This window comes from Buteo buteo, chromosome 23, assembly GCF_964188355.1.
Source record: "Buteo buteo chromosome 23, bButBut1.hap1.1, whole genome shotgun sequence".
Taxonomy (NCBI): domain Eukaryota; kingdom Metazoa; phylum Chordata; class Aves; order Accipitriformes; family Accipitridae; genus Buteo; species Buteo buteo.
In genome coordinates, this window is record NC_134193.1 from 3947481 (window position 1) to 3973149 (window position 25669).

General features: G+C 46.2%; 4 protein-coding genes across 5 annotated transcripts in view; 3 read left to right on the top strand and 1 right to left on the bottom strand.

The window, feature by feature from the left end:
* Positions 1-5565: 5565 nt before the first annotated feature.
* Positions 5566-8534, top strand: LOC142044005 (acidic mammalian chitinase-like). Its single transcript, XM_075055950.1, is given in 9 exon segments — positions 5566-5588; positions 6243-6274; positions 7100-7166; positions 7168-7285; positions 7333-7430; positions 7580-7712; positions 7811-7829; positions 7832-7933; positions 8290-8534. Coding segments are annotated over 9 exon segments (837 nt in total).
* Positions 8535-9084: 550 nt separating this feature from the next.
* On the top strand, positions 9085-11577 carry CIMAP3 (ciliary microtubule associated protein 3). The gene is made up of 6 exons (XM_075055872.1): positions 9085-9109; positions 9449-9591; positions 9928-10026; positions 10574-10707; positions 10982-11108; positions 11509-11577. The coding sequence occupies exons 1-6, from the start codon at positions 9085-9087 to the stop codon at positions 11575-11577; spliced, it is 597 nt and encodes a 198-aa protein (XP_074911973.1).
* Positions 11578-14034: 2457 nt separating this feature from the next.
* TAF8 (TATA-box binding protein associated factor 8) lies at positions 14035-19740 on the bottom strand. Its single transcript, XM_075056105.1, has 8 exons — positions 19681-19740; positions 18764-18920; positions 17953-18051; positions 17589-17651; positions 17013-17137; positions 16539-16686; positions 15580-15722; positions 14035-15122 (listed from the first exon to the last, which is right to left on the bottom strand). The coding sequence occupies exons 1-8, from the start codon at positions 19738-19740 to the stop codon at positions 14979-14981; spliced, it is 939 nt and encodes a 312-aa protein (XP_074912206.1). The 3' UTR covers positions 14035-14978.
* The window catches only part of CCND3 (cyclin D3), a 48173-nt gene continuing 42122 nt past the window's right edge, over positions 19619-25669 (top strand). The window contains exon 1 of one of the 2 annotated variants that reach the window (XM_075056108.1): positions 19619-19747. In XM_075056108.1, the coding sequence (XP_074912209.1) occupies positions 19739-19747 (9 nt within the window). In that variant the 5' untranslated portion in view covers positions 19619-19738. Of the gene's footprint in view, positions 19748-20589; positions 20792-25669 lie in introns of those variants that run through there. The other variant, XM_075056109.1, reaches the window with a different exon arrangement.

The following is a 25669-nucleotide window of genomic DNA, read 5'->3' on the forward strand; positions in this document are numbered from 1 at the left end:
TATGAGTCTGTCCTGGCTGTCCTGTATAGGCAAAGTGCCCTTAACGCCCATCTGTGCGAAGTCCTCACCCAAGACCTACGTGGTGTAATTATCTTTTGGAGGAGGGAATCTGAGGAGCTTTAAAGCTCCTAACTTCTTGCCATGAATCTGAACAAGAACAGATGCCAGACATTTCCTGTGCATCCTGCGCTCCTGGATAGACCGTGTTACACTGCAGGTAGCGGTGCTGGCTCTTCAGCCTGGGCTTCCCACAGGATGGTTCTCATGGCAGCAGTAACATGAGTCTTTCAGCTATACCAGATGATCTGTTTAGAAGAACAGAAAGGGATTCAGACAAGGACAGCTCCCAAATCACTCTCAAAGCTCTCAGTCAGGCAGCTGAGCAGATGCCAGACCCATAGGCGTTCCAGCTACCTCCTCTTTGCGCAGATACTATTACACCAGCCACCATCAGCTCTGTGTGCTGCACAGTGAAGGACACGTCTAAGGGTTACATGACTTGGAGGTGGGAGAGATCCTTTTTCAGGACTCCATTTACAGGCATTGGATTATAGGGGCAGTAACTTAAGCAAGTGTATACATACCCAACTGGATGTAGAGACAGATTTTCACATGTTTGGCCACTGACACTGTGGCCATATTTTCTTAATTCTTTGTCAGACCCCTGAAGAGAGTGGGACAGTTTTCCAAGAAGATCAGCAGCCCCCAAATAGAGGTCAGCTATTAAAAGCTGTTAGGCTACTGAGAGACCAGCAATATCAACAAAGCTCTTGATAGGAGACCCAGATAGGTCTCTCTTAACATGCTTCATGCATCTCTAATCGAGATTCAGCTTGCAGAGTCTATTCCTTCCCCCGCCTCCAACTCAACTCCAACCACTGGATATATAGAACATTAACGCTGAGATAAAGATGTTCCCAGTCATTCCCTTAGGTCCAGGATAACCTGACTCTGGATACCTTTCACCTGCTTTTGAAAGGAAGAAACTCCACCATTCCTCTGTCTAAAGCAGAAACCAAAGGAAGAGAAGGAGAACTGGTTATCTCCCAGCACCTCCCAGACAGGTCACTGGAAGCAACACAACTCAAAGTAGCAGTCAGTGATTTGTTGATATTCCTCCCTTAGATTTTAAGCCAAGTCAAGCAGGTAAATTTTTGCCAAGATAGCAAGGTAAAAGCTAAGACCTTGTAAGAAATAAAACCACTATTGAGTCAAGTTGTCCTGATCATGGCAGAAAAGCTTTCTCACTTTTAGCGAAGTGAAAATAAAGGGTTACTTCTTGCTGCAGGCATTTATGTACAAAGGAGTTGTTGATTTTGTTCTGCTTGCTTTTTGCTGCTCCCAAAAGTTTGATATTTGACACAGCACAGTTTAGGCAGGGCCATGGTATAGGCCATTGACGTGTGATGGCATCAGAAGTACATTCTCTTTTACAGGCCCTGGAGTGTGAGCTGAACTCCAAAAGGATCAAGCATTGGGTAGGAGTCTGAAGCTGCTTACTGCATCTAGGATGGAGATGGCTGCATTTAGATGTAGTTTGCCAGGAAGGATAAGATTAGATAAGATTGCTCTGATCTTCATGATAAAATGCTTATCAAGTATATAGAGCTTTCAGCAAAACCAGGCAGTTGTTAGGAGAACCTGCTGAACTGCTGTCAGGATGTAACATTTATCGTTGGAGTGAATAATCTGGTGTGACTGCTTTGTCTCATGTTTTGCCAGTGTGAAAAATAGGGTTTTCTCCACAGCAAAAAAAGTGCCCAATAGAAAAGAAAGGTTTGGAAACCATAAACATATCAGATGTGGCTCGAAATCTCCTTTTCCTAGCAGATTAATAAGGGACATATGCCAAGGCCACACACAATTTAGGCCTGCCTCACTCAAAGCCAGTTGAATAAAACTAGGCATATTGCAGAGACTGCACACACATAACATGGACCCAGCAAAATAAAGTTTCTATCTTTAAACTGACTACTCAAGCCCATTTTCCCCTGCAATATGCTGGTAAGGAAAGGTGGAAGAGACAGAAACTGAGCCTAAATTCTTTGTTAGAGATATAAGCAGGTGACTTAAACATTTGAGATAGCCAAAAATATAGATTTATCAGTACCCTGCCAAGGCACTGGGATGCTCTTCCATAGGGGATGCAATTCCTGGGAATATCAACAAAATGACTAATGTCTTAATAGGCATCCTGACATGTTGCAAGGTTAGGCTAGTTTTTGGACAGACGTCTTTAACAGCTCCTCTTTCACTCTAAGATAGTCATGTCTTACGTAGGTTATACAGCTCTGGAGAAATGAACTGAACAAAGTTTATCCTTTATCCTGGTTATTTTTGTATAGCAAGAATGAAGCATTCCATTTCTATTTGAAAGTGCAAAAATGACCTGTTAATCTCAGATCTCTATTTGTGATTAAACAAAGAGGAGCAGCAACTAAACTTTCTGGCCTGCAAGCACATTTCTTCTTGAAATGTTATCAGAAGACTGCTAGAAAAGTGCTCCAGCTACACGGTTGGGAAGAGCAAGCAACATTGACACCTACTGTTGGATATTTTAATTGCTGATAGTACCCAGCCACTGACTACAAGATTCTTGTAAAGCAGGAGGAAGATGATCTCCTTAGTTAAAACTACATGCTAATACTTTCTTTTTGCCTTTTTTTGCCTCCTGCAGTGCTTTCAAGGTGCACTTAGTTGCAAATCGAGAAGCTGCATGTGCAGGGAAATTTCTTCCTTTAACTCAATTTCTTCCTTCGTTTAATTCATGGAATTAGATGATTCTTTGGGAGTGAGAGCTTTTTATGAGGCTAGCTGATAAAAATGAAAGAGATGAAAACTAATGCTGCTATTATCAAACAAGGCTGTACTGCATGCTAAGTGAGAGAGAGCATGCTGATTTCTCAGGAGATTCAACCCTTCTAGCTCATAAGGAAATGAGGTTCCCATACAGACCTCTTGGAGCATATCAGAAAGCACTACCCAGCCAAGTATAGAGCATAGGTTTGAAAGAAAGAGTTTATGATATTTTACCATAGTGCCAGATCATATTTAACACCCTTGAAGTGCTTCACACAAAAAAAGTTAATCATCGTGATTCCCGTCATGCACAGCTGTTTTTTTCCAGCCCATTAAAGAGAATTTAAGCACAGGATGAAATGACTCTCCCAAGAGATGAAGGAAAAATTTGGCAAGCTGGCAGAAAGAGGTTACCTCTCTGTCTTCCCTCCAAACATTACCCCTTTCCTCCTCAGAAACTTTCAGCAAACTAGCTTCAACGGACTTCCCACAATTCTGAATAGCTTCCTACTGTTCATATTAACAATTTGTGAAAAGAGATGAGAGAAAAAGGCTCCAGAGCTAGAAAAGTAATGACCATTAAAGAGAAAAAAGTCTGCAAACATAGAAGATAGCAATGCCCATACTTGCTCCTATAGTAATCTATATTACTCCAAGAAATATTGCTTCTCCCTGCTGCTCCCAACATAGGCTATACATATATACATATAGGCAGACATGTCTGGGGTAAATTCCCATAGGAAAATTCCAAAAGAATTTCCAAGAACACCACGTCACACTAAGAAAAAACACACTGGCAACAGATTGTCTCTTTGGCGGTAATAAGGTGTCTGCCTGCAATGAGGAACATCAGATCAACAGCCTAAAACAGGCATAGCTCTCCCCAGATTTTTAGGGACACAATCACATAGCTTCCCACATCCAAAAAATAAATCCAGAATACATTTATACTAGCTCAACAGTATCTTTGCATTGCCAATGTGATAAGAAGCAGCCTTGCTTCACATGGAAATCCAAAGCCGGATCTTGCATATACCTAGCCAAGGGCCCATCTACCTAATATATGTCTCTGCATTGCTAACATGAACCTTTGCTCTTGTAATGCTGCCATCAGCACAAATGCCTGTATCAGCTCTCAGCTCAAATCATCCAGTACCAGGAGACCAATACCTGTACCCCTGCAGCCAGATAAGGGTTAGGATAGGGCACTCCAAAATACACGGTGCCATTGCATTGACCTTTACATTTCTCCCCAGTTTAGCCTTCCACAGTGACCTGCCTAACCTCCATAGCAAGGGCAAAGAGAACAAAACAACCTCTGTAAAGCAATAGCTCATGTCCACTGAGGTTAGCAAGGCCAGGATGGCTAAGGTCTTTGGAGGAAACAGCAGTTTTTAGAGAGTTTGCTGAGAGTTAGTTGACAGACACATCTAACAGGAGATGAGTGCAAGGCTGTGCAAGCACCATGCCTGACTCTGACAAACCTCTTTCATCATTCACCGTATTTCATCCACTCCATACACAAAATCTAGAAGTCTAATGAACTTTAATGGCAGGTCAGTGGCTTCAGTGCCAGCATGTGACATGGGCAAATTTGAGGGCATTTTACACGCTCCCATTCAACCAAGTCTGGGAGACCTACTAGAAATCCACCTTCACATTATCTTAACAGGTATTAAAGAACGACTCAGTGCAGAGCAACTGGCCATGTGCCCACTGTGTCTTACTCCACCATTTGCAGTAGCCCTGAGTGTGCAGACAGAATCTTCTGAGTTAAAAACATCATTTTCAGCACCTCTAACTGCCTTTTAAAAAATTCCATTCAGATATGCTTAGAAGACATTGCATCCTGAAAACAACAAAATGAGACAAAACCTCATACAGAATAAAAGAGATTGGGGATATTTCTCCTTATGGAGCATCACAGAAAGCTAAGGCGAGGCATGAATGCTTGGCAACACAGAGGTCTCTCAGTGTGGGAAACAACTGATCAAAAAGAGGAGGGAATAAATGCGGAAGGAAATGCAACCTGCATGATGCTCTGTCCCTGCGCTCTCTCTTGTAGAGCTTGACCTCTAAGAAATAATGCTTGTCCCTGAAGAAAATTATTTTCACAAGTGGGAGAATGATTTGGCAGAAGCTGAGTTGGTTTTCCTTTCCTGATGGGACACCAGGAAACTCTCTCCCCTTCCATGAAGTGACAACACCTCAGATGGTGTGGGCAAGAGAGAGCTCAGATCACAAAGCCCCCTGGATCCTGACAGACAGTTTGCCTACAGCAAGTGAGCCCAATTCCTGTGTCCCCCAAAAAGCCCACTGCTGTGAGCCTAAGTCCTACTCAGTCCTGGCTCACTGACTGCCCCAGCCAAGGAGACAAAACCCGTGTAAACCACCTGTGGTTTGGCAGTGCCTACCACCTCTGGGCAGACACACTGACAATGCAAGACTGAACACCAGCCATCTATCACTGCCTAGTTGCCACTGTTGACACAAAGCCTGTTGCTGTAAACAAAATTTCTAAGAATAAAAGCCACCTAATCTTGTTCTTCATCTACTCTTGCAGCACCATGACATGGCACAGACTGATAATAGTGGTGCCTCCAGCTGGAGTGTTAAGGCCTATTTTACTGGTATCATTTTTTTGTGATACTGATCTTTACCAAGTTTCATAATGTTTGTCCATCTTTGTTGATACAAGACTGGCATGAAATGAGAGAAGCGTGTAAAAGTGGGAGATGGTCTGCACCAGATCAGTCCTGGTCAAAGATGGCCAAGCTCACTTTGCTTACCGCTAAGTCCTGCTTCAAAACTTAGTTCTTTACCTTTATAAGTATTTGTGGCTCTTTCACTGTTATACTGGGTGGCTACACAGGAGACTTTTGGGGATTAAAAATGCAGCACACTCTCTTCTGTCAAAGGAAAATATATGGCAGTTACTTTGGGGATGTTTATATTTTGCACTAATTTTGGAGTTGATTTCTTTTTCTTTAGATATGCAAATTCCTGATTTAATTGTTTATTAAATTGAAAAATTATCTTGGACCAAGAAAGTGATGCTCTGAGGAGGAAAACTGCTCATTCTGATAGAAAGGCTATTACTGTCTCCATAGCAGAGTATATTCCAAAGGCTTCTGCTATTTCAGCCATGCTTATATGCACTAAGATCACCTGTTGCCTAACCCTGGCTGAAAGCAGCAGTAGAACATTGCATCGTTAATAACCATGAGCTCCTTTGTGTGTCCCCTTCAATCAGAATGAATTGTGACCTGGGAGTCAGGTTATGTTGGGTTCAGATAGATCCTCATGAAGAGGAGCAAAAATAGGCCCACTGATAGAACCAATTTTATTGTCTGCATTACAGGATATGTACCAGACAGTTTCTGCTAGTTCAGGCATTACCTTATTTCTCAGTTCTAACACTAATCCCACACTTTTTTCTTTAAAGGTCTGGTCCTCCTCCTGAATGCCTAGATGGGTATGTGCTTTCTACCCCAAAACCAACTCTACCAAACCTTTCTCAGTTATGGCACATGCAGGCAACTGGAACAGACTTACTAGTGAACTCTTTTACAAGCCACGGGGGAGGAAGGAGAGGCAGGCAGGCACACAGCAATGGTGTCTCTGAAGTCAAAAGCCTGATGAAGCATAGCATGCTCAATCTAAAGTGCAAATATGTTGCTTTCTTTCACACAAGCTTCCTCTTAGCAGCCCCTTCCTGCTCAGCTTGAATGAAGCACGAGCACAGCCACTAGCTTAGTCTTTGCAGAAGCTTTCAAAGGCGGGTTAAACAGGCAGCACAGCAAATATGCAAAGAGCCTTCCACCTTCCAGGCACTTCACCAGAGATCCCTTCTGCCTCTGTTCTTCCTCACTTGGCAGCAAAGGAGAAAGACTGAGTTTGGGCAAGAGACCCAGCACTCAGGACCACCCCGATTCATGAGTTTAAGGGTGCAAGAGACTCCTAGACCAACTCATCTACTGAAACAAAGTAGGAAGGAAAGAAATCCATTATTATCCTTGGAGAGCCAGTTCTGAGAGGGATAACCAACCCTACTTCACTATCTCTTAACTCCTTACCCTGCAAGGAAACACAGCCCAATCATTTTTTATTAGATCCACCCCATGCAGTTACTAACTCCTAAGTGCAGCCCAGGGCACTGTTCCCTTTCCTGTGTGACTTGAAGGATGGCTATAGAAGTAACATGGCCTCATGCAGCTAGGTACCTGGTCCTTCTGCATTTCAGAGACATGTCCTCTCTGCTCTTTTCTCTCCCAACCACATCTCCTTTATTTCTGTGCAGGCACTGTGTCTGTGCTGTCATGTTACTTCACCAGCTGGGCCCAGTATAGACCTGGCCTTAGAAGTTTCATGCCTGTGCACTCACCTGCTATATGCCTATGCTGGGATGTCCAACAATGAGATCACAACTTACGAATGGAATGATGAGACCCTTTACAAATCCTTCAACAGCCTGAAGAACCAGAATGTACACTCTCAGGTCCTGCCCCATTATTCAGCACCTGTTCTCTGCTCCAAAACCCATTTGACACTGCTATTGGGGCACCAACATCAGGACCTGGGCCAGCTGGACCTTACACTAAGCAGGCTGGGGTTTTAGCTTACTACAAGGTGTAGGTGTTCCCTCACACCTAAGCCACCAAGAACAACACAAACACTCCTCAGACTTCCCAGAAAGGAATTTTTAACCCATGTAATATTCCAACTGCCCTTTTTTGCAGGACACTTGCTAACTTCTCCCTCTGTGCCCTTTTTTCCTTAGATCTGCAAATGTTCTGGGCTCTGGAGCCACCCAGGCTTGGGACGCCCCCCAGGATGTGCCCTGTGCCTACAAGGACAACGAATGGGTTGGCTATGACAACATCAAGAGCTCCAACATCAAGGTATGGTGGGATGTGTGGCTGTGCTAGTATTAAGGCAGGAGGCCTTCTGCAGTAGCATGTCCTGGGGCTAATTGGGCTTTCTGCCCTGGCACTGAACAGGTTGACTGAAGAACAATTTTGGAGGTGCTATGGTTGGGCCCTTGATCTGGATGACTTCACTGGCACTTTCTGCAAGGAAGGCAAATATCCCCTGATCACCAGTCTGAAGAAGGGTCTTGGTCTCCAAAAGGGCAGTGAGTAGCTTGAGTGGCGTGTGCTTCTTGAAGGTGACTCCCTACCTCACTGCTGATGCAGGGCTTCAGAGACCTGCAAACCTTTATCTCTGGAGCCTTGGTGGATAAAGATTTCTGTGGAAGCCACAGCTAGAAATTTCCATGGAAAGATCCCTTCACTCTATATCCCCTGGGATAAAAGAGGGAGATTGTAACTTGTACCTGGGTCCAGATGCTTCAAAGGCCTGGTGTGAACTAGGCCAGACTTTGGGGTAACACACTTTAATAGCTGACCCCACCACTAAAGGCCCTATGAAGGGAGGGGAAGGCTGAGAGACTGTCAACACAAAATAAGCCCCTTTGTGCTTTTATTCCAGAGTGTGTACCTCCAACTCAGCCCAGTCCTCAAGTCACTGAAGCTCCCTGTACTACAGGTGGAATTGGAAGTGGGAGCTGGGGCTCTGGTGTTAGTGACTTCTGTGCTGGCAAGGCCAATGGCATCTATGTAGATCCAACCAACAAGAGCATCTTCTACAACTGCATTAATGGCAAAACCTTTGTGCAGAGCTGTGATGACAGTCTCATGTTTGATACCAGCTGCTCCTGCTGCAACTGGCCATGAAGATACCAATCCTATTACAGTGAACAGACCTCTCTGATCTAATTGTGCAGAATAAGAATGATTAAATGAAGTGCTCTGCAAAAGCAACAATCCTCAGTTTCAACTCATCTCACCCTTAATATTTTGATGCTCCCCAATTCTCTCATGTACTCACACATGTGCTCAGGGAAGGGCCCGAATCCACAAGCTGGACTTAATTCCAGTATGACATTTTCCAAGGGTTTCTTGCTGCCCTACCAGGTACCGGGAAAAAGAGAGCAGACAACATGGCATATCAGGCTGTGTCACAAGGGAGATCACAGAGAAGGGTCCTGACAGCACAACCTGTAGGCTGCTTCCCCCGAGACCTCTCCCCTACTGACTTACAGCATGAAAACAGCAGCTTCTCAGAGTAGGAGCCAGCATAGCGCAATCCACAGGGACGTTATTACTCTTCCTCTTTGCCTTGCACCCTTCAGGCGCTGCCATCCCCAGCATTCCCTCCAGCTCCCCCTGTTCTGTGTCTATAGCAACTGGAGTACACACACAGTGTTCGGTCTGGCAGGGCAGCATGGCAGCGGAGTGGGAGCCGAGAGGTGAGCTGTGCGAGGTGCATGCACCAGAGGGGGGCTGTGGGCACGAGGGCTTTCCTTCTTACACAGCTCCCTGGTGGCATCAGGCTTTCCCAACAATCTTCCCCACAACTGGGGCTAGGCTGCTTTTTGCTCAGGCTGGGGAAAAAGAAGCCTTTGTGGCAGGAGGGAACAGGCATCCAAAGGGCAGACCCCTCGCAAATACCCAGGGTCAGGGGAAATTCCCATCTGGGAGATAAGAGGATGGTTGGCCTCAGGCAGAGAGCAGCAGACACTTAAGAAGGAAGAAAAGCAGCAAGTGGTCATCTCCACTGGTGGCATTTCCCTTTCCTGGTCTCACAGATGTGCAGAAGCGGATCTCATTTGGGTCATGTCAAGAGCGGAAAATGTTCCCTCTCCACCATGCCCCAGACAGGCTGGGAATCCAGCTGATAGCTATCAGGGGAGACCCTTTGCTCGGGCCAGGCCGTTACCTGAGTGAAGAGGTAAGTTGTTCAGTTTTCATGCTCAGAGTTTTTCCTTCACAGAAGACACACAGTACAGGAGCAATAGGACCATGGCCCACCACACCTGTGGCGGAGTCCCCCACACCTGCCCTGCAACCCATTGGACAAGGTCTCCACATACACCTAGAAAAAGAAACTCTTCCCCCTTCCAAACGTACCAGTACTCAAAGCTCCAGCTGCCCTAGCACTCTACGTTAGTGAGAAATTAGAGGAATTAAAAGGAATAACGTCTGCTGCTCATGTACTTCTGCCCTGCCCCTGATGCAAGTGGTCTCTTCAAAATGTCAGTAAGACACTTCTGCTTTTGAATCGCAGAGAAGCAGCCTCAGATACTCTTTGGAAAACAAACCACTGAGCAAGAAAGGCTATGTGATAGGAGCAAGAACAGCCCAGCGTTTCATACCAGAGCCACAGGTAAGAAAAGCATGCTTCAAAGCAGCAGAGCTGCAGCTTTGCAAGAATATGTAGGCTGTTCCCAACATAGACTATCAGTTTCAATCATATTTGCTGGGGCTGCCTCCAACTTAATATATACAGTAGCTACAGATCTCCTTACACATAGTCTAGTGGGAGGTGTTGAGCCTAGAGACCGATGACGGATCATATGAGCTCTGGCAAGATCAACTCATGCATTTGTATATACACATTCCTTTGTATCACATATACACACATGTAGATGTACGTACTGAGGCAAAATCAGGGAGGGAGCTCAGCTATACTACCTGAACAAACATGCTATGTTTTCTGGCCCAGTTTCTCTAGAATAACAATATATTAGGAGAGATATCACAGGACACATTGGGTAGGGAGTGCATAATTGACTTGTTCTGATATTTTTACACTGAGTAGCCAAAGCATGCATTGAACAGCAGGTCTGTAATGCCCAGCTGGTTGCTGATCAGAGCATGTAGGAATGGTTTGCAGAACAAAATCTTCCATATAGAAATTTTATCTCTTGCAGACTGTGACTCCCAGCCCAGCAACATACCAGTCATTCTGGATGAAAGAGAGAAAATGCCAGCCTGCCTATGCTCCATTTTCCATTAAGACACCACGATTTCCAGATAAGCCTTCAGATAAAGAATTTTTCCCTGGGTAATGCAATTCATTTTCTTACACTTTTAATAATAAGCAGGAGTACTAGCAGAGGGAAGTACTAAGACACAAATGGGAGATAGGTAAGCGAGTTCCCGGTAATGCTTTTTTATCTTCAGAAAGCTCCCCTGCTTTAGTCTTTAACTTAGCATGATGACTAGAATACCACAATATGCATTTCTCCCATGGATCGAGGTAGGGCTAGTAAATTCTGGTATTACAAACATCATACGCCAGCTCCAGAAATGAGGTATTTTGTGCCTGTTTTCTTTAGACCTGGAACTTACAAAGCAGACAAGCAATTACACAAAAAAATCACTTGGCCGATGAAGTTTGGCTCTCCAGACTGGTCTTTAGTGCCAATGCCAGCAAAGAGGATGCTAAAAATGGAGGTACAGAAGGTAAGGACAGGGATAAGGGGTTGTTATTCCTGGCTCAATGCTTCTGACAAAGGATGATTACTTCAATGCATTTGCACTAAGTTTTGTCATCCTTTCCTCACTGGCCTGCTGGGTACATGGCTTTCTAGGCACAAGATACAAAGGGATTTTCTATCAGAAAATGCTGGTTTGCAAAAACAGAGTCCTTCAAAAAAAAACCACTTCTATTAAGAAATTTGCTCTGGAAGTTTCCATCCACAAAGTGAGAGAACCAGGGCACAGACTTCCCCATGTAGCTCTGCTGAAAAGAAAGCCTGATTTAAAACATAGGATAAGGTTCTCGACACCATCTCACATCTTCCTGCACTTCTTTGAAGCAATTGTCATTGCTAATATCTAACGGATAGTAGTTGTCTTTTAGCTGACCATAGACAGAGAATTCAGGAAACACCGGGACCGAGTGGCCTACCTGAGTTTATACTACAGCTGAGGAGCCAGGGCTGCCGCCACACGTCCTCCCCTTCCAGCAGGACAGCTCAGGCCTCGCCTCCGCTTCCTGGCCACTTGTGGAGACCTTCATCTGCACTACCCAGCCTCTCCAAATAAAACCATTTCAAAAAGAGGGATTTCTTGCCACTAATTGTGCTTACCTGGTATCACACAAGATGTCTACTGCCTCTGTGGGTGTTTGGGTGCCGCTGGGTCTGGCGCACAGCACCCCTCGGCCCAGGCGGGGCTGGCGGCCATTTTCTTTGGGTCACCATGGAAACACCTCACCTTGCCAGCCTCCCCAACATGGCTTCCCTTGCCACAGGGGGCTTTTCCCCCCGCCAAATCCAGTCCTCCCTGGCACCTAACACGGCTAGAAGGTGTCTCAGCTGCTGCCCCATCTCCTCAGCCCAGGGAGCGAATACCACCATCTTCCCTTCAGCCACCACCTGCCTTCCCCAGCCTCCTCATCTCCTCATCTCCAACAGATGCTTCAGGCCAGGCCCAGGGCTTCACTCACAGCCTGAGGAGAGCTGAGAAACATGGGGGCGTACATACCGGTACTGCACTGCCCTCAGGTATTTTCAGAAAGAGTATAATGGCTTTGTGCACAGCCAGCACCTATATTAAAGTAACACACAGCAAACATCCTCAGGAAAGAGGCTGTGCTGGGACAGGTTAGAGCAGATGGCCTGCAAGACGTACGTTTGTGTTACTAGCTTTTTCCCTACGGACATGAGGAAGATATTCTCAAGCACGGAGCAAGCAACATGCTGCTAATTAATCTGGCCATGAAAATAAATTTAGTCTGAAACAGAAAGGTGCTGGTGTTCATCATCAGTTGCTTCTGTAATGTAAAACTCAGACCCTAGGGATTTCTATAAATGTTTACAAACCTTCACACATAGACTTAATCTGTCTGATCACAAGCTTGATTCAATCTCAGGGGAAAACTAAGAGCAGGCAACATTCATTCTCAGTGTAACTACCAGTCACAATGCAGGTTTTCAAATTTTCTGGGTCTGTTTAGCTGTTTCTGTAGCAAATCTCACCTGCAGCCCAATTTCAGCTATAAAAAATGCATTATTCCCATTTCCCACTTTCGGTCTTCGAGTGCTCTCACATACACATGACAACAGCTGCTCGCGACCTGTTTTTTCGAGGCACATTGGCCCCTTCCCTCCCAACCACAAGAGGCTGCTTTGTAGTTGCAGCTGTCAAAAAGGGATGTACTTGCCGATTTGCAGTTGTCCCTTTTGGTGCAACCTTTTGAAGGAGGGGGTACGACTTCCTGGAAATTGTACTGTCCTAAGACCTGAGGTTTATTGCTGTTTAAGGTTTCACCTTTGTATTCATGGCTGATACTGCATACTTCACCTCCATCTGTCTTGGTTTTCTAATCAGAAGAAAAATACATGTGTAAGAGAAGACGTAAAAGAAAGTAAGCAGCACCTATGATTCTGCAGTCCTTCTCAACCACATGTTCCACCTGTGACTGGAGAAACCTACTAAACCTGTTGCAAAACTGACGGTATTTCAAAGGCACTTTGTCCTCACTGAACATACTTCTAATGAACCAAAGATTTTTTTGAAAATTCCCAACCTTCTCAGCTATCATGTGTTGCTGTGGAGAAAGGAAGCGATGCAGAGGGAAGGACAAGACTTCCTCCCACTTGTAGACCCCACTGAAAACACACTCAGGTGCCATTCAGGTGCTTTTCTACTCCTGAAACTTTAAGGACTCAGCCAGCTTTGCTTGTAGGAGATAAAATTTCTTTTATTATGAACATAAAAATTACTATTTTCATTCTACATTTTTCCCCTACCCAGCGAGGGATTTTCTCATTATGAAAAATGCTTAATCCAAGTAAAAAAAGGTATAAATTTTTATATATACATACATACACAATGTCTCTGTACATTTGTTATTCTGTACAACCAAGGCACCAGCAAGTGACAATGGCACATGCAGGACTTTTTTGCTAGAGATGTAATTTCAGATTGATTGGCGGGAATGTCTCTGTTCTCACTGACACAATTCCTCCTTTATAGCTTCCTCCCTCGGTGACAGGGGAAGAGGGAGGCCTGGGAGGATGCCTTCACTAAACAGAGAGGTGAACAGGTACACACATAACACTGATCTCCCTGGTAACTGCAACAGACTTCTTGCATTCAGCTGCTACTCTAGGAAACCATGACCTGCCTGGCAGTCTATAGCAGGCAGTCTTTGCTGCCTCACCCAGCACCACATTTTCATCCAGAAGAGATGCTTGGGAGACTGGACCAAACTACAGGAGTCTTTTGTCAAAGAAATTTAACCCATATTTTGCCTAAGTAAAGGCTGAATGAAAATTAAAGCAAAGCCCTCCAGAACCAGCTAACAATTCCAATAGACCCATCACCAGTTATTTTCACTGCTGAAATAGTCTCCTGCTCTGGGGAAATAAAGGGGAAAAAAGCACAGCTTCTGCTGATAAAAGCCCATATTTGAAAATGGACAACATAAAAAAGTGCGATCAATAGCATGGCCTTGCGGACTGCAGTCAATACAGCTTTATTCCATATTCCAAGTTTTTCAGCACAGCATCTTTCAAAACAGCTGGTGAAGGTGTGAACTCTCAAAGGAGTTGTGCTGTGTTGAAACTAACAATAGAACTGAAAAATAGCCTGAAGCAGCTGTTAAATCTTGCGATTCATACTGCTAGAAAATAATCTCAAAGCAGTACAGGGTAAACACCACACTTAGCGCTTTTAAGTTAGAAGTGCAGCTGCAGTCAGAAAAGTGAGAATAAAATGCCATCTTAGCTCTGTATTTACACTTCACTCTCTTACCAACACATCAGACGCCTTTAGTTTATAAAAGAAAAGTCTGTTTGCTTTTACCTGCCAAGAATCCAAAGAAAGAAACCTCTCCGGGATTTTTCTGTCTCTGTTAATACATGCTTCTTAGATTATAAGGCCAGGCAGGGTTGACTGCAGAAGTTTCTTTTCTAGCCTGCCAGACAGCCACAAACAAATTATGCCTTTCTATTCTGCAGAGCCTGCTGGGAAGTACTGAGCAGCAAGAACCTTCGTGTCCCCCATCTCTTCAGAGAGTAAATCCTGCTGACAGTGAGAACAAACCAAAGCAAACGAGACAATTCCCATCTGTAACCTGGTGGCCTTCAACGCTTTTAAGGCAATTGACCATTGACCGTTCCAAGTCAGCAGGAGAACAGAGGGGAAACAGGGAGTATTGCAAACCAGGATGAGAGTGTAGTTCGCTAGGCAGAGAGAGATCATTCTTCTGCTTCTGCCACTCAGCTGGATTGCCTCTCCTGTCTTGCTCCATGCCTCTCACCCACAGCAGCGGAGGTGAACCCCTCGGGTTTCTCTTCCTCTGAGCAGCCAGCTGGCTACACCTCACTTCTTTCTGCGGATCTTGGGCTTTTTCACTGGCCGGAGGTAGGGATTGTCTATTACATTTTCTTCCCCGTTCCGACTGCCAGACAGGGAGGTGTTCTGCTGTAACACTGAAGCGTTCTCCTTTTCAGGTCCTGAATCATCCTGCCACATTAAAAAAGCATAAATAAGCACAAACAACCAAAGTTAGGCTAAATGAGGCTTAGAAGTTCAAACCACACAACCTACGGGCAAAACAGATAATCAACAGCCAAGATAAACAGCAGCACACAAAGAGCTGCATTAAAAGTGAGGTCTCCGGATTGCTAATGCAAGAAGATCCCCTTCGGGAACAGTGTGGGATCCTAGGACAATCCTCTCTCCCCTAACACAGAAATGAAGGTTGTACTGAAAGCTCATGATCCAACCCCATTTTGCATTGTACCCTGCAGAAAGTTAAAGAACCATGACAACGTTTAGTCATTTACACCCGGTAAAATGCAACCCACTCTGCCATTTTCCACCCACTCTGCCCAGCTGCAAGAAAGACAGGCAAAGAACCAGGTTTCATAAGTTTAAGAAAGTGGGCCCAAGAGACCTTGATCTCTCAGGCTGGGCATACCGTGCTCATGTGCAGGGGGAGGTTCTCAGTGTCTGTCTGGTCGTCTTGCTCTGATGAATCTGTTTCTTCCATTTGCTGCATTTCCAGCTCAGAGGGGAGAAGAGCTGTCAGGTAGGGTACAGTGAAAGGCCTGGCAGCAATCACTGGGGTTAGGGAAAAGGACACTGTCAGCAAGCTGGGAGAAAACTCCTCAAGTCAGAGATTATGAAGCCAACCAGTTACTTAGAGACCAAACACTTACTCCTCAAGACAGAGATTATGAAGCATGAAGCCAAACAGTTACTTAGAGACCAAACACTTCTACTGGTTCTGGTTTTAAACACACACACTCTTTTCCTGCTGCTCCCAGGGATCAGGAATGAAATATGCTGTCCCTAAAAGTTGGCAGTCTCTAATTTCCTATTTTCTGAGGCCCCTTTATATTTCCAACACAGCATTACACTAACACAAAAAATCCTTCCTGACCTCCAATAAAAGTTCAATTATCTCACAGGCTGAAGCATCACTTAGCCCCCCCTTAAGATAACACTGACATCTGTGCTGTCAGTGAGCCTTAGGAAGGTGGGAATTCTCATCACCGCTTTGCAGATAAAGAAAGAGGAAAAACTTCACTGCCTACCACAAAAATGTAAGAGAGAATTACTTGTTCAAAAGTTACAGAGAGGCGGACACAGGATTGGGATGAGCTTTGAATTTAGCACCTATCAGCCAAGGCCTTCTCCGCCAGCAGAAGAAAGTGAGCCTTTGATGAGGGTGGAAGCCTACCATTTGGCTTTGATTCTGTTTTTCATCCCCATTTAAAATAGAAAATTCCTCATTTCCCAACCTTCCGGTGCCTCAGAAGGGCAAACACAGTGTGATCATTCAGTGCTCACCTCCTGCAGTAGCAAGAACTCTACGGAGTGTATACTCAGTTAGACAGCTGTCATTTACAGCACAAAGTGTCCTAGATAACTCACATGGGAATGTGCTAACGTCATCTTTGAAGAGACTCTGCGTTTCTCCTGTCTTAGCCATGAAACGTGTGAGAGCTCTTTCTACATCGCGCCGTTGAGATGCTGCCTTTTCCCGTAGGACTTGATAATCAGATACTGGCTCCCGGTATGTCTGTGGAGCAGGGAGGAAAAAAAAAAAAAAGAACACCATTAGTGGATGCAATGCAGACATCTGAAGTTCAAAACACAACTAGGATGCAGATGCTACAGGCAAGCATTGACCTTCAACATGCACAGATTTTCAGAGAGCTACAGATGTCAATCAGCCAACAACCTGCAGCAAGGGCAACCCGCAAACAACAACGGATATATTAAGCCAGAAGCAGCAATGTTTTGGATAAACAGTACCAGCACTGCAGTAAAAATACTTATACACCACTACTGGTGTCATTGACTTCAAATAGACCCCAGATGGCATAAAAATCTTTTTTCACTCACTGGTGTCTTGATGTAAGTGTGAGGATCTGGAAACTCAGGGAAATGGCCAGGAATGTGGGACGGATGTGGCTTGTTCTGTCCAGCTGTCAGGGCTTTGGGAGTCACTGGCTGGTTTGTCACAGGAGCTACAGTTAAAAAAAAACCCACACAAACACTAATCAGCCAGCTTCATTCTGCCAAGAGTTAGGCATAAAGTGCTAGCTTATACTGAGCTGTGACCCATGTCTCCAGGTCCTATAAAAGGGATAGAGGACATCCTGTGAGCAATAATTTCAGACTGTGTTCGGCATCCCAAAAGGGAACAAAGATTACTTGATCCCTCTCTCCTACACAAGGAGAACAAAACCATTTTGAGGATTCTCATGTGCAGTGAGGATGCTGAAGAAAGGCAACTGATTCGGCAGAGGGTACCTTCCTTCATCTATTACACAGTCATTACAGGAGTTCTTAACACAAACTACACTTCCAGGAGCATTGGCTGCATCAGAAAAGCAGGAGCTCTTTGGATGCCAGCAGAGAGAAATGCCAAATTATTTCCAATTTCCTGCATAAGAAGAGAAAGGATTTCCCACATACGGGCAGTGATGACCATCCTCTGGGAGCGCTTGGCATATGCAGGAAGCGTTTCAACATTGAACCCTGAAATACAAAAGAAGAAACAGAAATCACATGAAGAGTTTATCCTGTCGAAAATCCCTTCTCTTAGGCTTCTCCAGAATTCTTCCAGGGGCTCCAAATTACATGAGAAAGAAAATCACGCACTCTGATATACTCATACTGCATCCGCAGCAGCGGTATCTGAATGTCTGCATGAGGCCCAAAACAGTGGGCATCACACAAACACCAGAAATGCGAGTGAAGGATTTTCCTACCAACACAGCACACCCAAATCTTCTGCAATGCAGGCAGCTGGAATTAGTGGGACCAGTCAACTACTCACCCATTTCCACCAGAGTAACCACTATATCAGAGAGTGTAGGCTGTGTTCTGGCTGTATGTTCACAGTAGGACTTTGCACTCCTTCCAATTTCAGAAATATCTGGGGGGAAATAAAAAACACCAGCACATATTTGATTGAGACAGTGACCACACATTTGTATCAGCCCAACCCTAGCTTCAGAGACACGAATTTTTAGCAAATTTAGCAAGGAATGAAGAATAGCTCCTGGAATCCATTGTATTACAGCCTGCATATTTAAAATTAAAGCATGTGAAAAATACGGAGACACTGAAGATCCAAGAGTCAGGTGTTTTCCACAAACGCAAAAGGCAAATCTGCATCACAAGCATGAAAAAATACAAAACTTGATCATCGCTTGATTTTAGAAAAATATGTAACCTGAGATCCTAGGCACATCACCCAGAAAAGCAGGAGCAGAGCTGCCAAACACGGGCACTTCTACAGCCTTAACTAACCAGATGTCTGGAGCTTTGTTATTTCTCTGTTTATTTTGGCAGCATCTCGGTATGTGGAGCTTATTAGGGTATCTAATGAGTAGTCACTGAGTAAGATAAGTAAGTACTTCTGAGTTCGGACAAACATCTCATGCTCACAGAAGTCTGTGACTCCAGGGCTGTGCTCTAGCCACCAGTCTAGCCTTCCACTTTTGCTAGCATCATTAATACAAGATAATAAAAATGGGGGGTGGGGGGGAGAAAACCACAACAAAAAAATAAAAGAGCTAAGGCCAATTTGAAAACAGAGAAACGAGAAACTCCAGGGGATCAGTGTGACTTTGCTGGACACTCACAGCTTTGTAACATCTCCGTCAGCGTCTCCACCGCAGCTTTTTCAGCGCTCTCGAAGCCGGCTTCGGTCAGCAAGGAGCTGACCACCACTTGCAGAGTCCTCCTCCGAGCCAGGTAGTAGTTATCCGCCGGCGTGGTTGCATGCTTGCTGCCCGACCTCTGCGGACAGAGACACCCCCCCGCCAGCCCCAAGCCCCCCGAAACAAGACCTCAGAGAAACGAAGCCACCTCCAGACCCCGGGGGGGGAGGGGGTTGAGCAGCGAGGCCTGAGCTCTGCCTGCCCCACGAGCCGGGACCGGGAAGGGCGAGGGTGCTGATCCTGCCACGGGCTCTGGGACACGCCGGAGGGCTGAAGGCAGGGCTGCCTGCGCGCTGCCTGCGCGCTGCCTGCGCTCAAAGGGCAGGGGCCGGCCCTGCCTGTCCCCCACTGCACGCGTACGCACACATAGGCACACGCGTGCATATGCATACGCACGTAGGTACATAAATATACACACATGTACACACAGATCTGTACGTATACATCTACACACGCACATATGCATTTACGCACACATACATATAGACAGGTAGACGCGGTGCTGCCGGCACCACCAGCGCGGACCGCCTTTTGGGGCGCGGCCCCTTTAAAAAACGCCGCCCCACCGGCTCCCCCGCCTCGCTGCCCCCCTCGCCGGCCAATCCGAGCGGAAGAATTTGAGCCAATCAAGCGCCGCTATCGAGCCCCGCCTCCCTGCGGCCATTCAGCCAATCAGCGTCTCCCTCCCTTCAGCCTCCGCCTCAAAGCCCCACGGGCTAGGCCGCAGGCGTCCCGGCTCCGTAGGAAGAGCAGACCGCTGCCGGTCTGCCCGGCCCTCCCCTCCCCGCGGGAAACACCCTCCACAACAGCCCCGCGTCCCGGCGAGGAGCCGCCGTTACCGTGCCGGAACCACCGGACGCTGTGTCAGCCATCTTGGAGCCATATAGAGCTGTGCGCATGCGCCAGGTGAGGCGGCGGCGGGGTGGAAATCCCCGCCTGGCCTTCGGGGGGCGCGCGGGGCATTGTGGGATTTGTAGTGTGGGTGGGAGGGAGCGCGCGTGGGCTGCCCCTGCCCGCACCGCTGCCCGCTCACCCCCGCAGCGGTGCGCCCACGGCAGGGTCGCGGTGTGTGTGGGGGTTTATCCCCTGGGCGCTCCCCCGCACACCTGCGTGCCCGCAGCCGCCACCTGTTGGGCCCGCGGGAGACAGGTCCTGGTCTCGTTCGTGGGCTCCGGGCGTCGGCTGAAACCCGTGGGCCCGGGGGGTGGCGTGAGCCAGCAGGGGCAAGGGTCTTAAATTCAGTCTGCCTTGCTCCGAGGGTCAGAAGAACGTCGCTTTCATCTCCCGAGATGTGTTGAAGTTTGTGGTTTTCTACTTCTTCTCTGGGCACCCTGGGGGGAGAGCCCTCAGCCTGCCTCTGCAGGGTAACCGGGAAAACAAAACCTCGTGTAACGGTGTTGCAAGTACTTGCTCTAGAATAGCCCGCATTCCCATTAGGAAATTATTTACAAAAAAAAAGCTTGAAAGGTGCCAGCGGTGTGCCAGTAACCCTGTAACCATGGGAGCACTTAGGGTTTTCCTGTTGTAAGCAATATGTACTCTTAGCTGAACCTCGGTGTACCAGATTGTGTGCTTAGATCTTCTGATCAAAGCTTTGGTGTCAGTTAAGTGTTTCAGAAAGACAGAACAGGAAACCCCCACACTACAACTCCCACCCCTTGCTTCCTGTTTAAGTACATGTGTGGGAGAGCAAGAACATTGTAAGAACCAATTACTGCATGTGAAAGGGGAAAAAAAAGTGATGTAAACAACAGCTGCCACGCTGGAAATTAAAGGTCCTGATCTCATTTGGTTTGGATGGCAACACAGCTTCGACACGCTGCTGGCTTTTCAACAACAATGGCAGCAAAATCCATTAACAGATAGGGAAAGCGAGGAGGCAGAGGAAGGTGGAGGCTGGATTGTTCAAAGCAAACATGCCTGCAGAAGCAAATTTCTTGATCATCAAAGGTAGGAGGCAACATAGTTTCAGAGACTGAAAATGTGATAGAGATAGCAATCTTATGGCTTATGTGCTCGGGGACAAGCAAAACTATTGGCAGAGGGCTGGTGGAGTATAATTGTGCTGAAGATATTAAAAGTACTTTGAAATGGCTGCGTGTGAGGGGGTCAGTGCTGACTGGGGGATCTTGCTGCAATTTGCCTATGTGAATTCCCAGGATGTTGGTGTTCTGCCAAACCATGAGGCAGCCACTTTGCCATCCTTCAGCAGGGATGTCTGTCTCTGCCAGGGCTTTGTAGTGGAGGTGGGGCAGGCTCTCATCCCCCTAGCGTGTTAAGAAGAGATGTAGAGCTGTGATCACAGAGATGCTGAGCCCTTGTGGCTTCCAATTGAGGAACTTCTGGAGGTCTGCATGCTAGTGAGTAAGCTGACATTGTAGATGAAGCTAAAAGAGGGGAAATGTGAGTGCTTAACTTTGGTAGGTTGCAATTTGCTGGGTAATTCTTGAGAAGTGTCTGACCCCAATTGTTTGGATGGGAAGTGAACTCTGGCAGATCTGGACTGAAAACATCCATGCAGTGGTGCTTCAGAGACAGGCTTGGGCTGAGCCAGAAATGTCTGTAGGAACACTGGGGGAGTTTCAGACTGGTTAGTAGTGTGCATGGTACCATGAGAAGCACTGTGCCCCTTGGTCTCAGCTTGCCATGAAGTTAATTCAACCAATTTACAAGTTGCTCTTGTAGCAAATCCAGGGGATGAATAAATGGGGAAGCAAGTGTGCACAGGTGCTTTTGCTGATGAACATTGTGTGCAACAGAGTACTGAGTAAGGCAGCATCTTATCCTGCTAATATAATATGACAGCCATCACACTCAGCAGGGGAAAAAAGAAAAGTAAATTGTGATTAGTGGTGTGGAGCTAGATTCTGAAATGTTTTAGGCAGAAGAGAGATCGCATGGGGGTCCAATGCAGAGTGAGGGAGTGGCATGCATGTGTTTGAAGTGTGCAGGTCAGGACTTCAGTCTGCTCTTATCTCTGCTACTAACTTGCCTAAGTCTCTCCTTCACTCCCCCATCTATGCAGTGAGGAGGATGAGGATATTATTTAGCTATCTTACTGAGATTGTGAGGGGTGCAATATAAATACAGCACATAATTGATCCACAACTCCCGGTTGTTTTATTGCAAGAGGACAGTCTCTTCTTGATCTCTTGTCTCCAGTACTTTGTAATGTCACTTTTCAGCCTGTTATTTACAGCACTTGCCTAGAATGAAACAAACCTGGCTTTCAGTCCCTGCCTTCAGTAGAGTTTATGCACTTAACTGCTTCATGTAAACACAGACACAATCCTGAAGAATACAGTCTGAGACCCAGCACCCTTCTACTCTGGAGAATTAACTGCTGATTTGTAGAACCACTCAGCTTCCCGCTGCCCCAGTTGAGCTGCAGATTTTTTTCTGTGCAATGATTGTTTCTGTCCATATGGATGGAAGGCATCCAGTGTCTTCCTGAGCTGACCTGGGGAATCTTTCCAGGAGCTGGAAAGTGGAGAGGCTGAGCAGTTACTGAGAACATGGGCACAGTCTCTCTTCCTTCAGCTTTTGTAGGAAAGGAGCCTTGCAGAGGCAAGATTTCAGACCCCCCCCCCCCCCATCTGTCAGCAATTCCTAGCTAGTTATTTTAAGACTCTGAAATGCCCAGCTCCTACCCAAGCAATGCTGAGGGAGCCTTGCCTAACCTAGCCTGTATTCCCATCAGGGACCAGGTGCCCCACAGGACAATTCAGGCTGGGAGGGATTTCAGGAGGTCTCTAGTCCAGTCTCCTGCTAGAAGTAGGCTCAGCCATGAGGTCAGACAAGGCTACCAAGCGTAACCTTCCTGTGCCTGCTTGCCTCATGCATCCCCACAGCAGTTAAGAGCAAAGGGACACTGGTCAGCGTAGCTGGCCTCTGCACTAGCTCTCTCAGCTCGGGCAGGCTTCAAGGAGTTTCCTCCAGGTGCAAGCTCCTTCTGCAGCTGAGGAATCTGCCTGCCAGGACAGAGACAAGGCCAGCGCAGTGCCTTCCTTCACACAATGTCGCACAAGCACGTGCACCCAGGTAGGGTCTGCTGCTCTTGTGTGTGTGCTGCCTTCTTCCCCCGGGGTGTATGCTCATCCAGATAAGCAGCCACAACTCTTCAGTGCTCCCCTGGCACCCACTGTCTCCTGCTGTTAGCTCCCTCTATAGAGATGGGTTGCTGCAAATAAGGCTGCTGAAATTCCAGCTTATTATTAATGTGTGGGAGCTATTGTGTAAATGAGAGTACTTCACAGCCCTGTGCTGCCTGTTTTTTACTCTTGTGAATATTCTTTTTTCCTCCTTCCCAAAACTTCATAGACAAATTTGAACAGTTTTGTTTTCTGAAGTCTCTAGCTCTTTGTACTCCAGGGGCTTTCGTTTGGGAAGGGGGTGATGGGGAAGTCCTGCAGTGAGGGATGCTAGGGGAGGCTGGGTGCTATGGTTAGTGGGGCAACGCATTGTATTATTCTGGGCTCTAGTCCTGGCTCTGCAACCAGCCTGCTGAGTAACCATAGGCAAGTCTCTGCTCTTCTGCATTTCATTTTCCCATCTGTAAGTACTGGCATTCATTGTGAGATGCTTTTGGAGCTTATAAAAAGCAGCATCTGACATTAAAATATTCTTGTTGGTGATGCAGTACCCTTGGAAAGCTCTTCCCAGAGCAGTGCAGTCCATGTTGGACTCATCACAAGCAGAGTATCCAGAGCCTGGCAGAAATCCACTAGTCCAGAGATTTGCAGGCAGTCATGAAATTATGGATACAACATCCCTTTTTTATGGTGTGGGTACATAATTCTTCCCTTATGCATAGCTCCCTTCTCATGGGGTGGGAATAAAAAACTTCCATAAAGGTCCAGTTAGTCAGTGATTTAAGAGTTTCTTGCATGTCTCTAAAGTACTGGCTGCTCTGAAGTAGCTGCTAGTAGCCACTAGAGGAGACTAGTTAGCCGAGACAACAGGAGACTACCAAAAAAGGAGCCCTTTAGTGCCATGCTACAAGATGTTGCCAGGGTTCCAATCTGAAAGGGGCAGAATTTGGACGCAGAACCCTACTGGCAGTTTGTGTCCATAGGTGGAGTGCAGCATCTTTATTTCAGAGCGCCTGTGAAGTGGGAAATGACACTGCCAGTGGAAGGATTTGCCAATTTAATGTGCCAGTTTCCTCTGGAGCACTGTGAAATTGGTCATCTGGCAGCAAAACGAAAAAATGCAGGATAGTGATAGTCTGTGTGCCTTCCTGGGCATGTTGTGTTTTCCCAAAGATTGGAACCTTTCCTCTTGTTTCCCATTTTTAGCAACAACAAAAAAACATTTTCACATTGGTGTCAAACTGAGAAAGGAAAAAAGTTCATGTGTGTTTACTCTGAATCACATGCAGATTATTTAAAAGAAGAGGTAGGAGTTAGGATTCCCAGGTGCATTGACACTAAACAGTTGTGTGACCCCAGACAAGAAGAATGTTAACCTTGTTGAGATACAGCTGAATAGTTATTCTGATATGTACAAACCCAGAGGGGAAGCTGTAAAGCTTGTTGAAATTAATATTTGAAAAGAATAATGGGAACTGATGACTCTGGACTCTTTGGGTAGGGAAAGCCCAAGGCTTTGTAATTTTTTGAGCCTGGGAGGTACTCAGCATAGCAGAAGAGCCCACAGGAGGCTGGCTGTATGACCTTGATGTTTTAAAATCACAACTTTGAGAGAGGTGGTTAGTCAGATGGAAATTTACTGAGCTCCATGTAGGGGTGAAATTTTGCAGCATGTGTTAGACAGGAAGCCAGGCCAAGTGATCTAATGTCCCTTTGCGCTCTTAAATTTCATTGTGCCTCTGGCTTGCCAGAGTGATGTGCCTTGGACAGGCCCAGAGCAAAGGATGGAGCTGTTGCAGGTTGGTCTCCTTGCAGCACCAGGTCCCAAAAGGAGGCAAGTGCCACCTGCGTGGGTGGGGTCTGTCCCAAGCCACCCCAGCACCGTTGCCAGCAGAGGGCATGTTGTGACCAATGTGTTCTTATTTCTGAGCCACTTAATTCAGAAACCAAAATAGCCAACACTGAATTAATTTAGATTCTTACACCCCTTAGCTGTGAGAATGCCACCAAAATCCTCCCTGCACCCATTTGTTGCTGAAAATCTCTGATGAGCCCCCCAGATTCCTTGACTGACCAGATCTGAGGGGTTTGCAGTTTGACAGTAACAAACACTTGCTATGCAGAGGAAGCTGCTGCTGGGCAAGGAGAGAATAAATTGCACATCTGAGAATGTTTTGGGTTTTTTCCTCATGTCATTGGCTTAAGCCTTGCAGAAATGAAAACTCAAATGCAGAGAGCTTATAGCCATGTTGCTGCTGTTGTTTTTTATTATTTTATTTACTATTTTGAGAAAGATTTTTTTTTGTTAGTGTTATTATTCTCCCCTCTAAAACAGCAGTGGTGTTATTGTTGGCTATATACATGTGTGTTAATTAAGTCTTCTTGAAGTAAAACCCTCGCAGATTTCTTGCTTGTTTTGTTATTTGGTAGAGGCAGCTGATCCTTGGCAGAAAGGACTGCCCTGCCTGGGCTCGTAGCGAGGTGTGGGGATGCAGATGGGCTCTCTGGATAGTGCTGAGGGGTCACATCTGGAATTTACATTCACCTTTCAAACAGATGTAGCACGTGCAGGGGGTAGAGAAGAGTTTCCAGAATGCAAAATGCATCTCGGTGTGCAAGTTAGGCGCACTAGCTGTGGAGTTTTTCAGAGTAAAGCTTGAAGCTGTTTAGTCAAACCTATAAATAACCACAAGGGGAAAAGGTGTCTGGTGGTAGAGGGCTCTTAGATCAAAGAGAG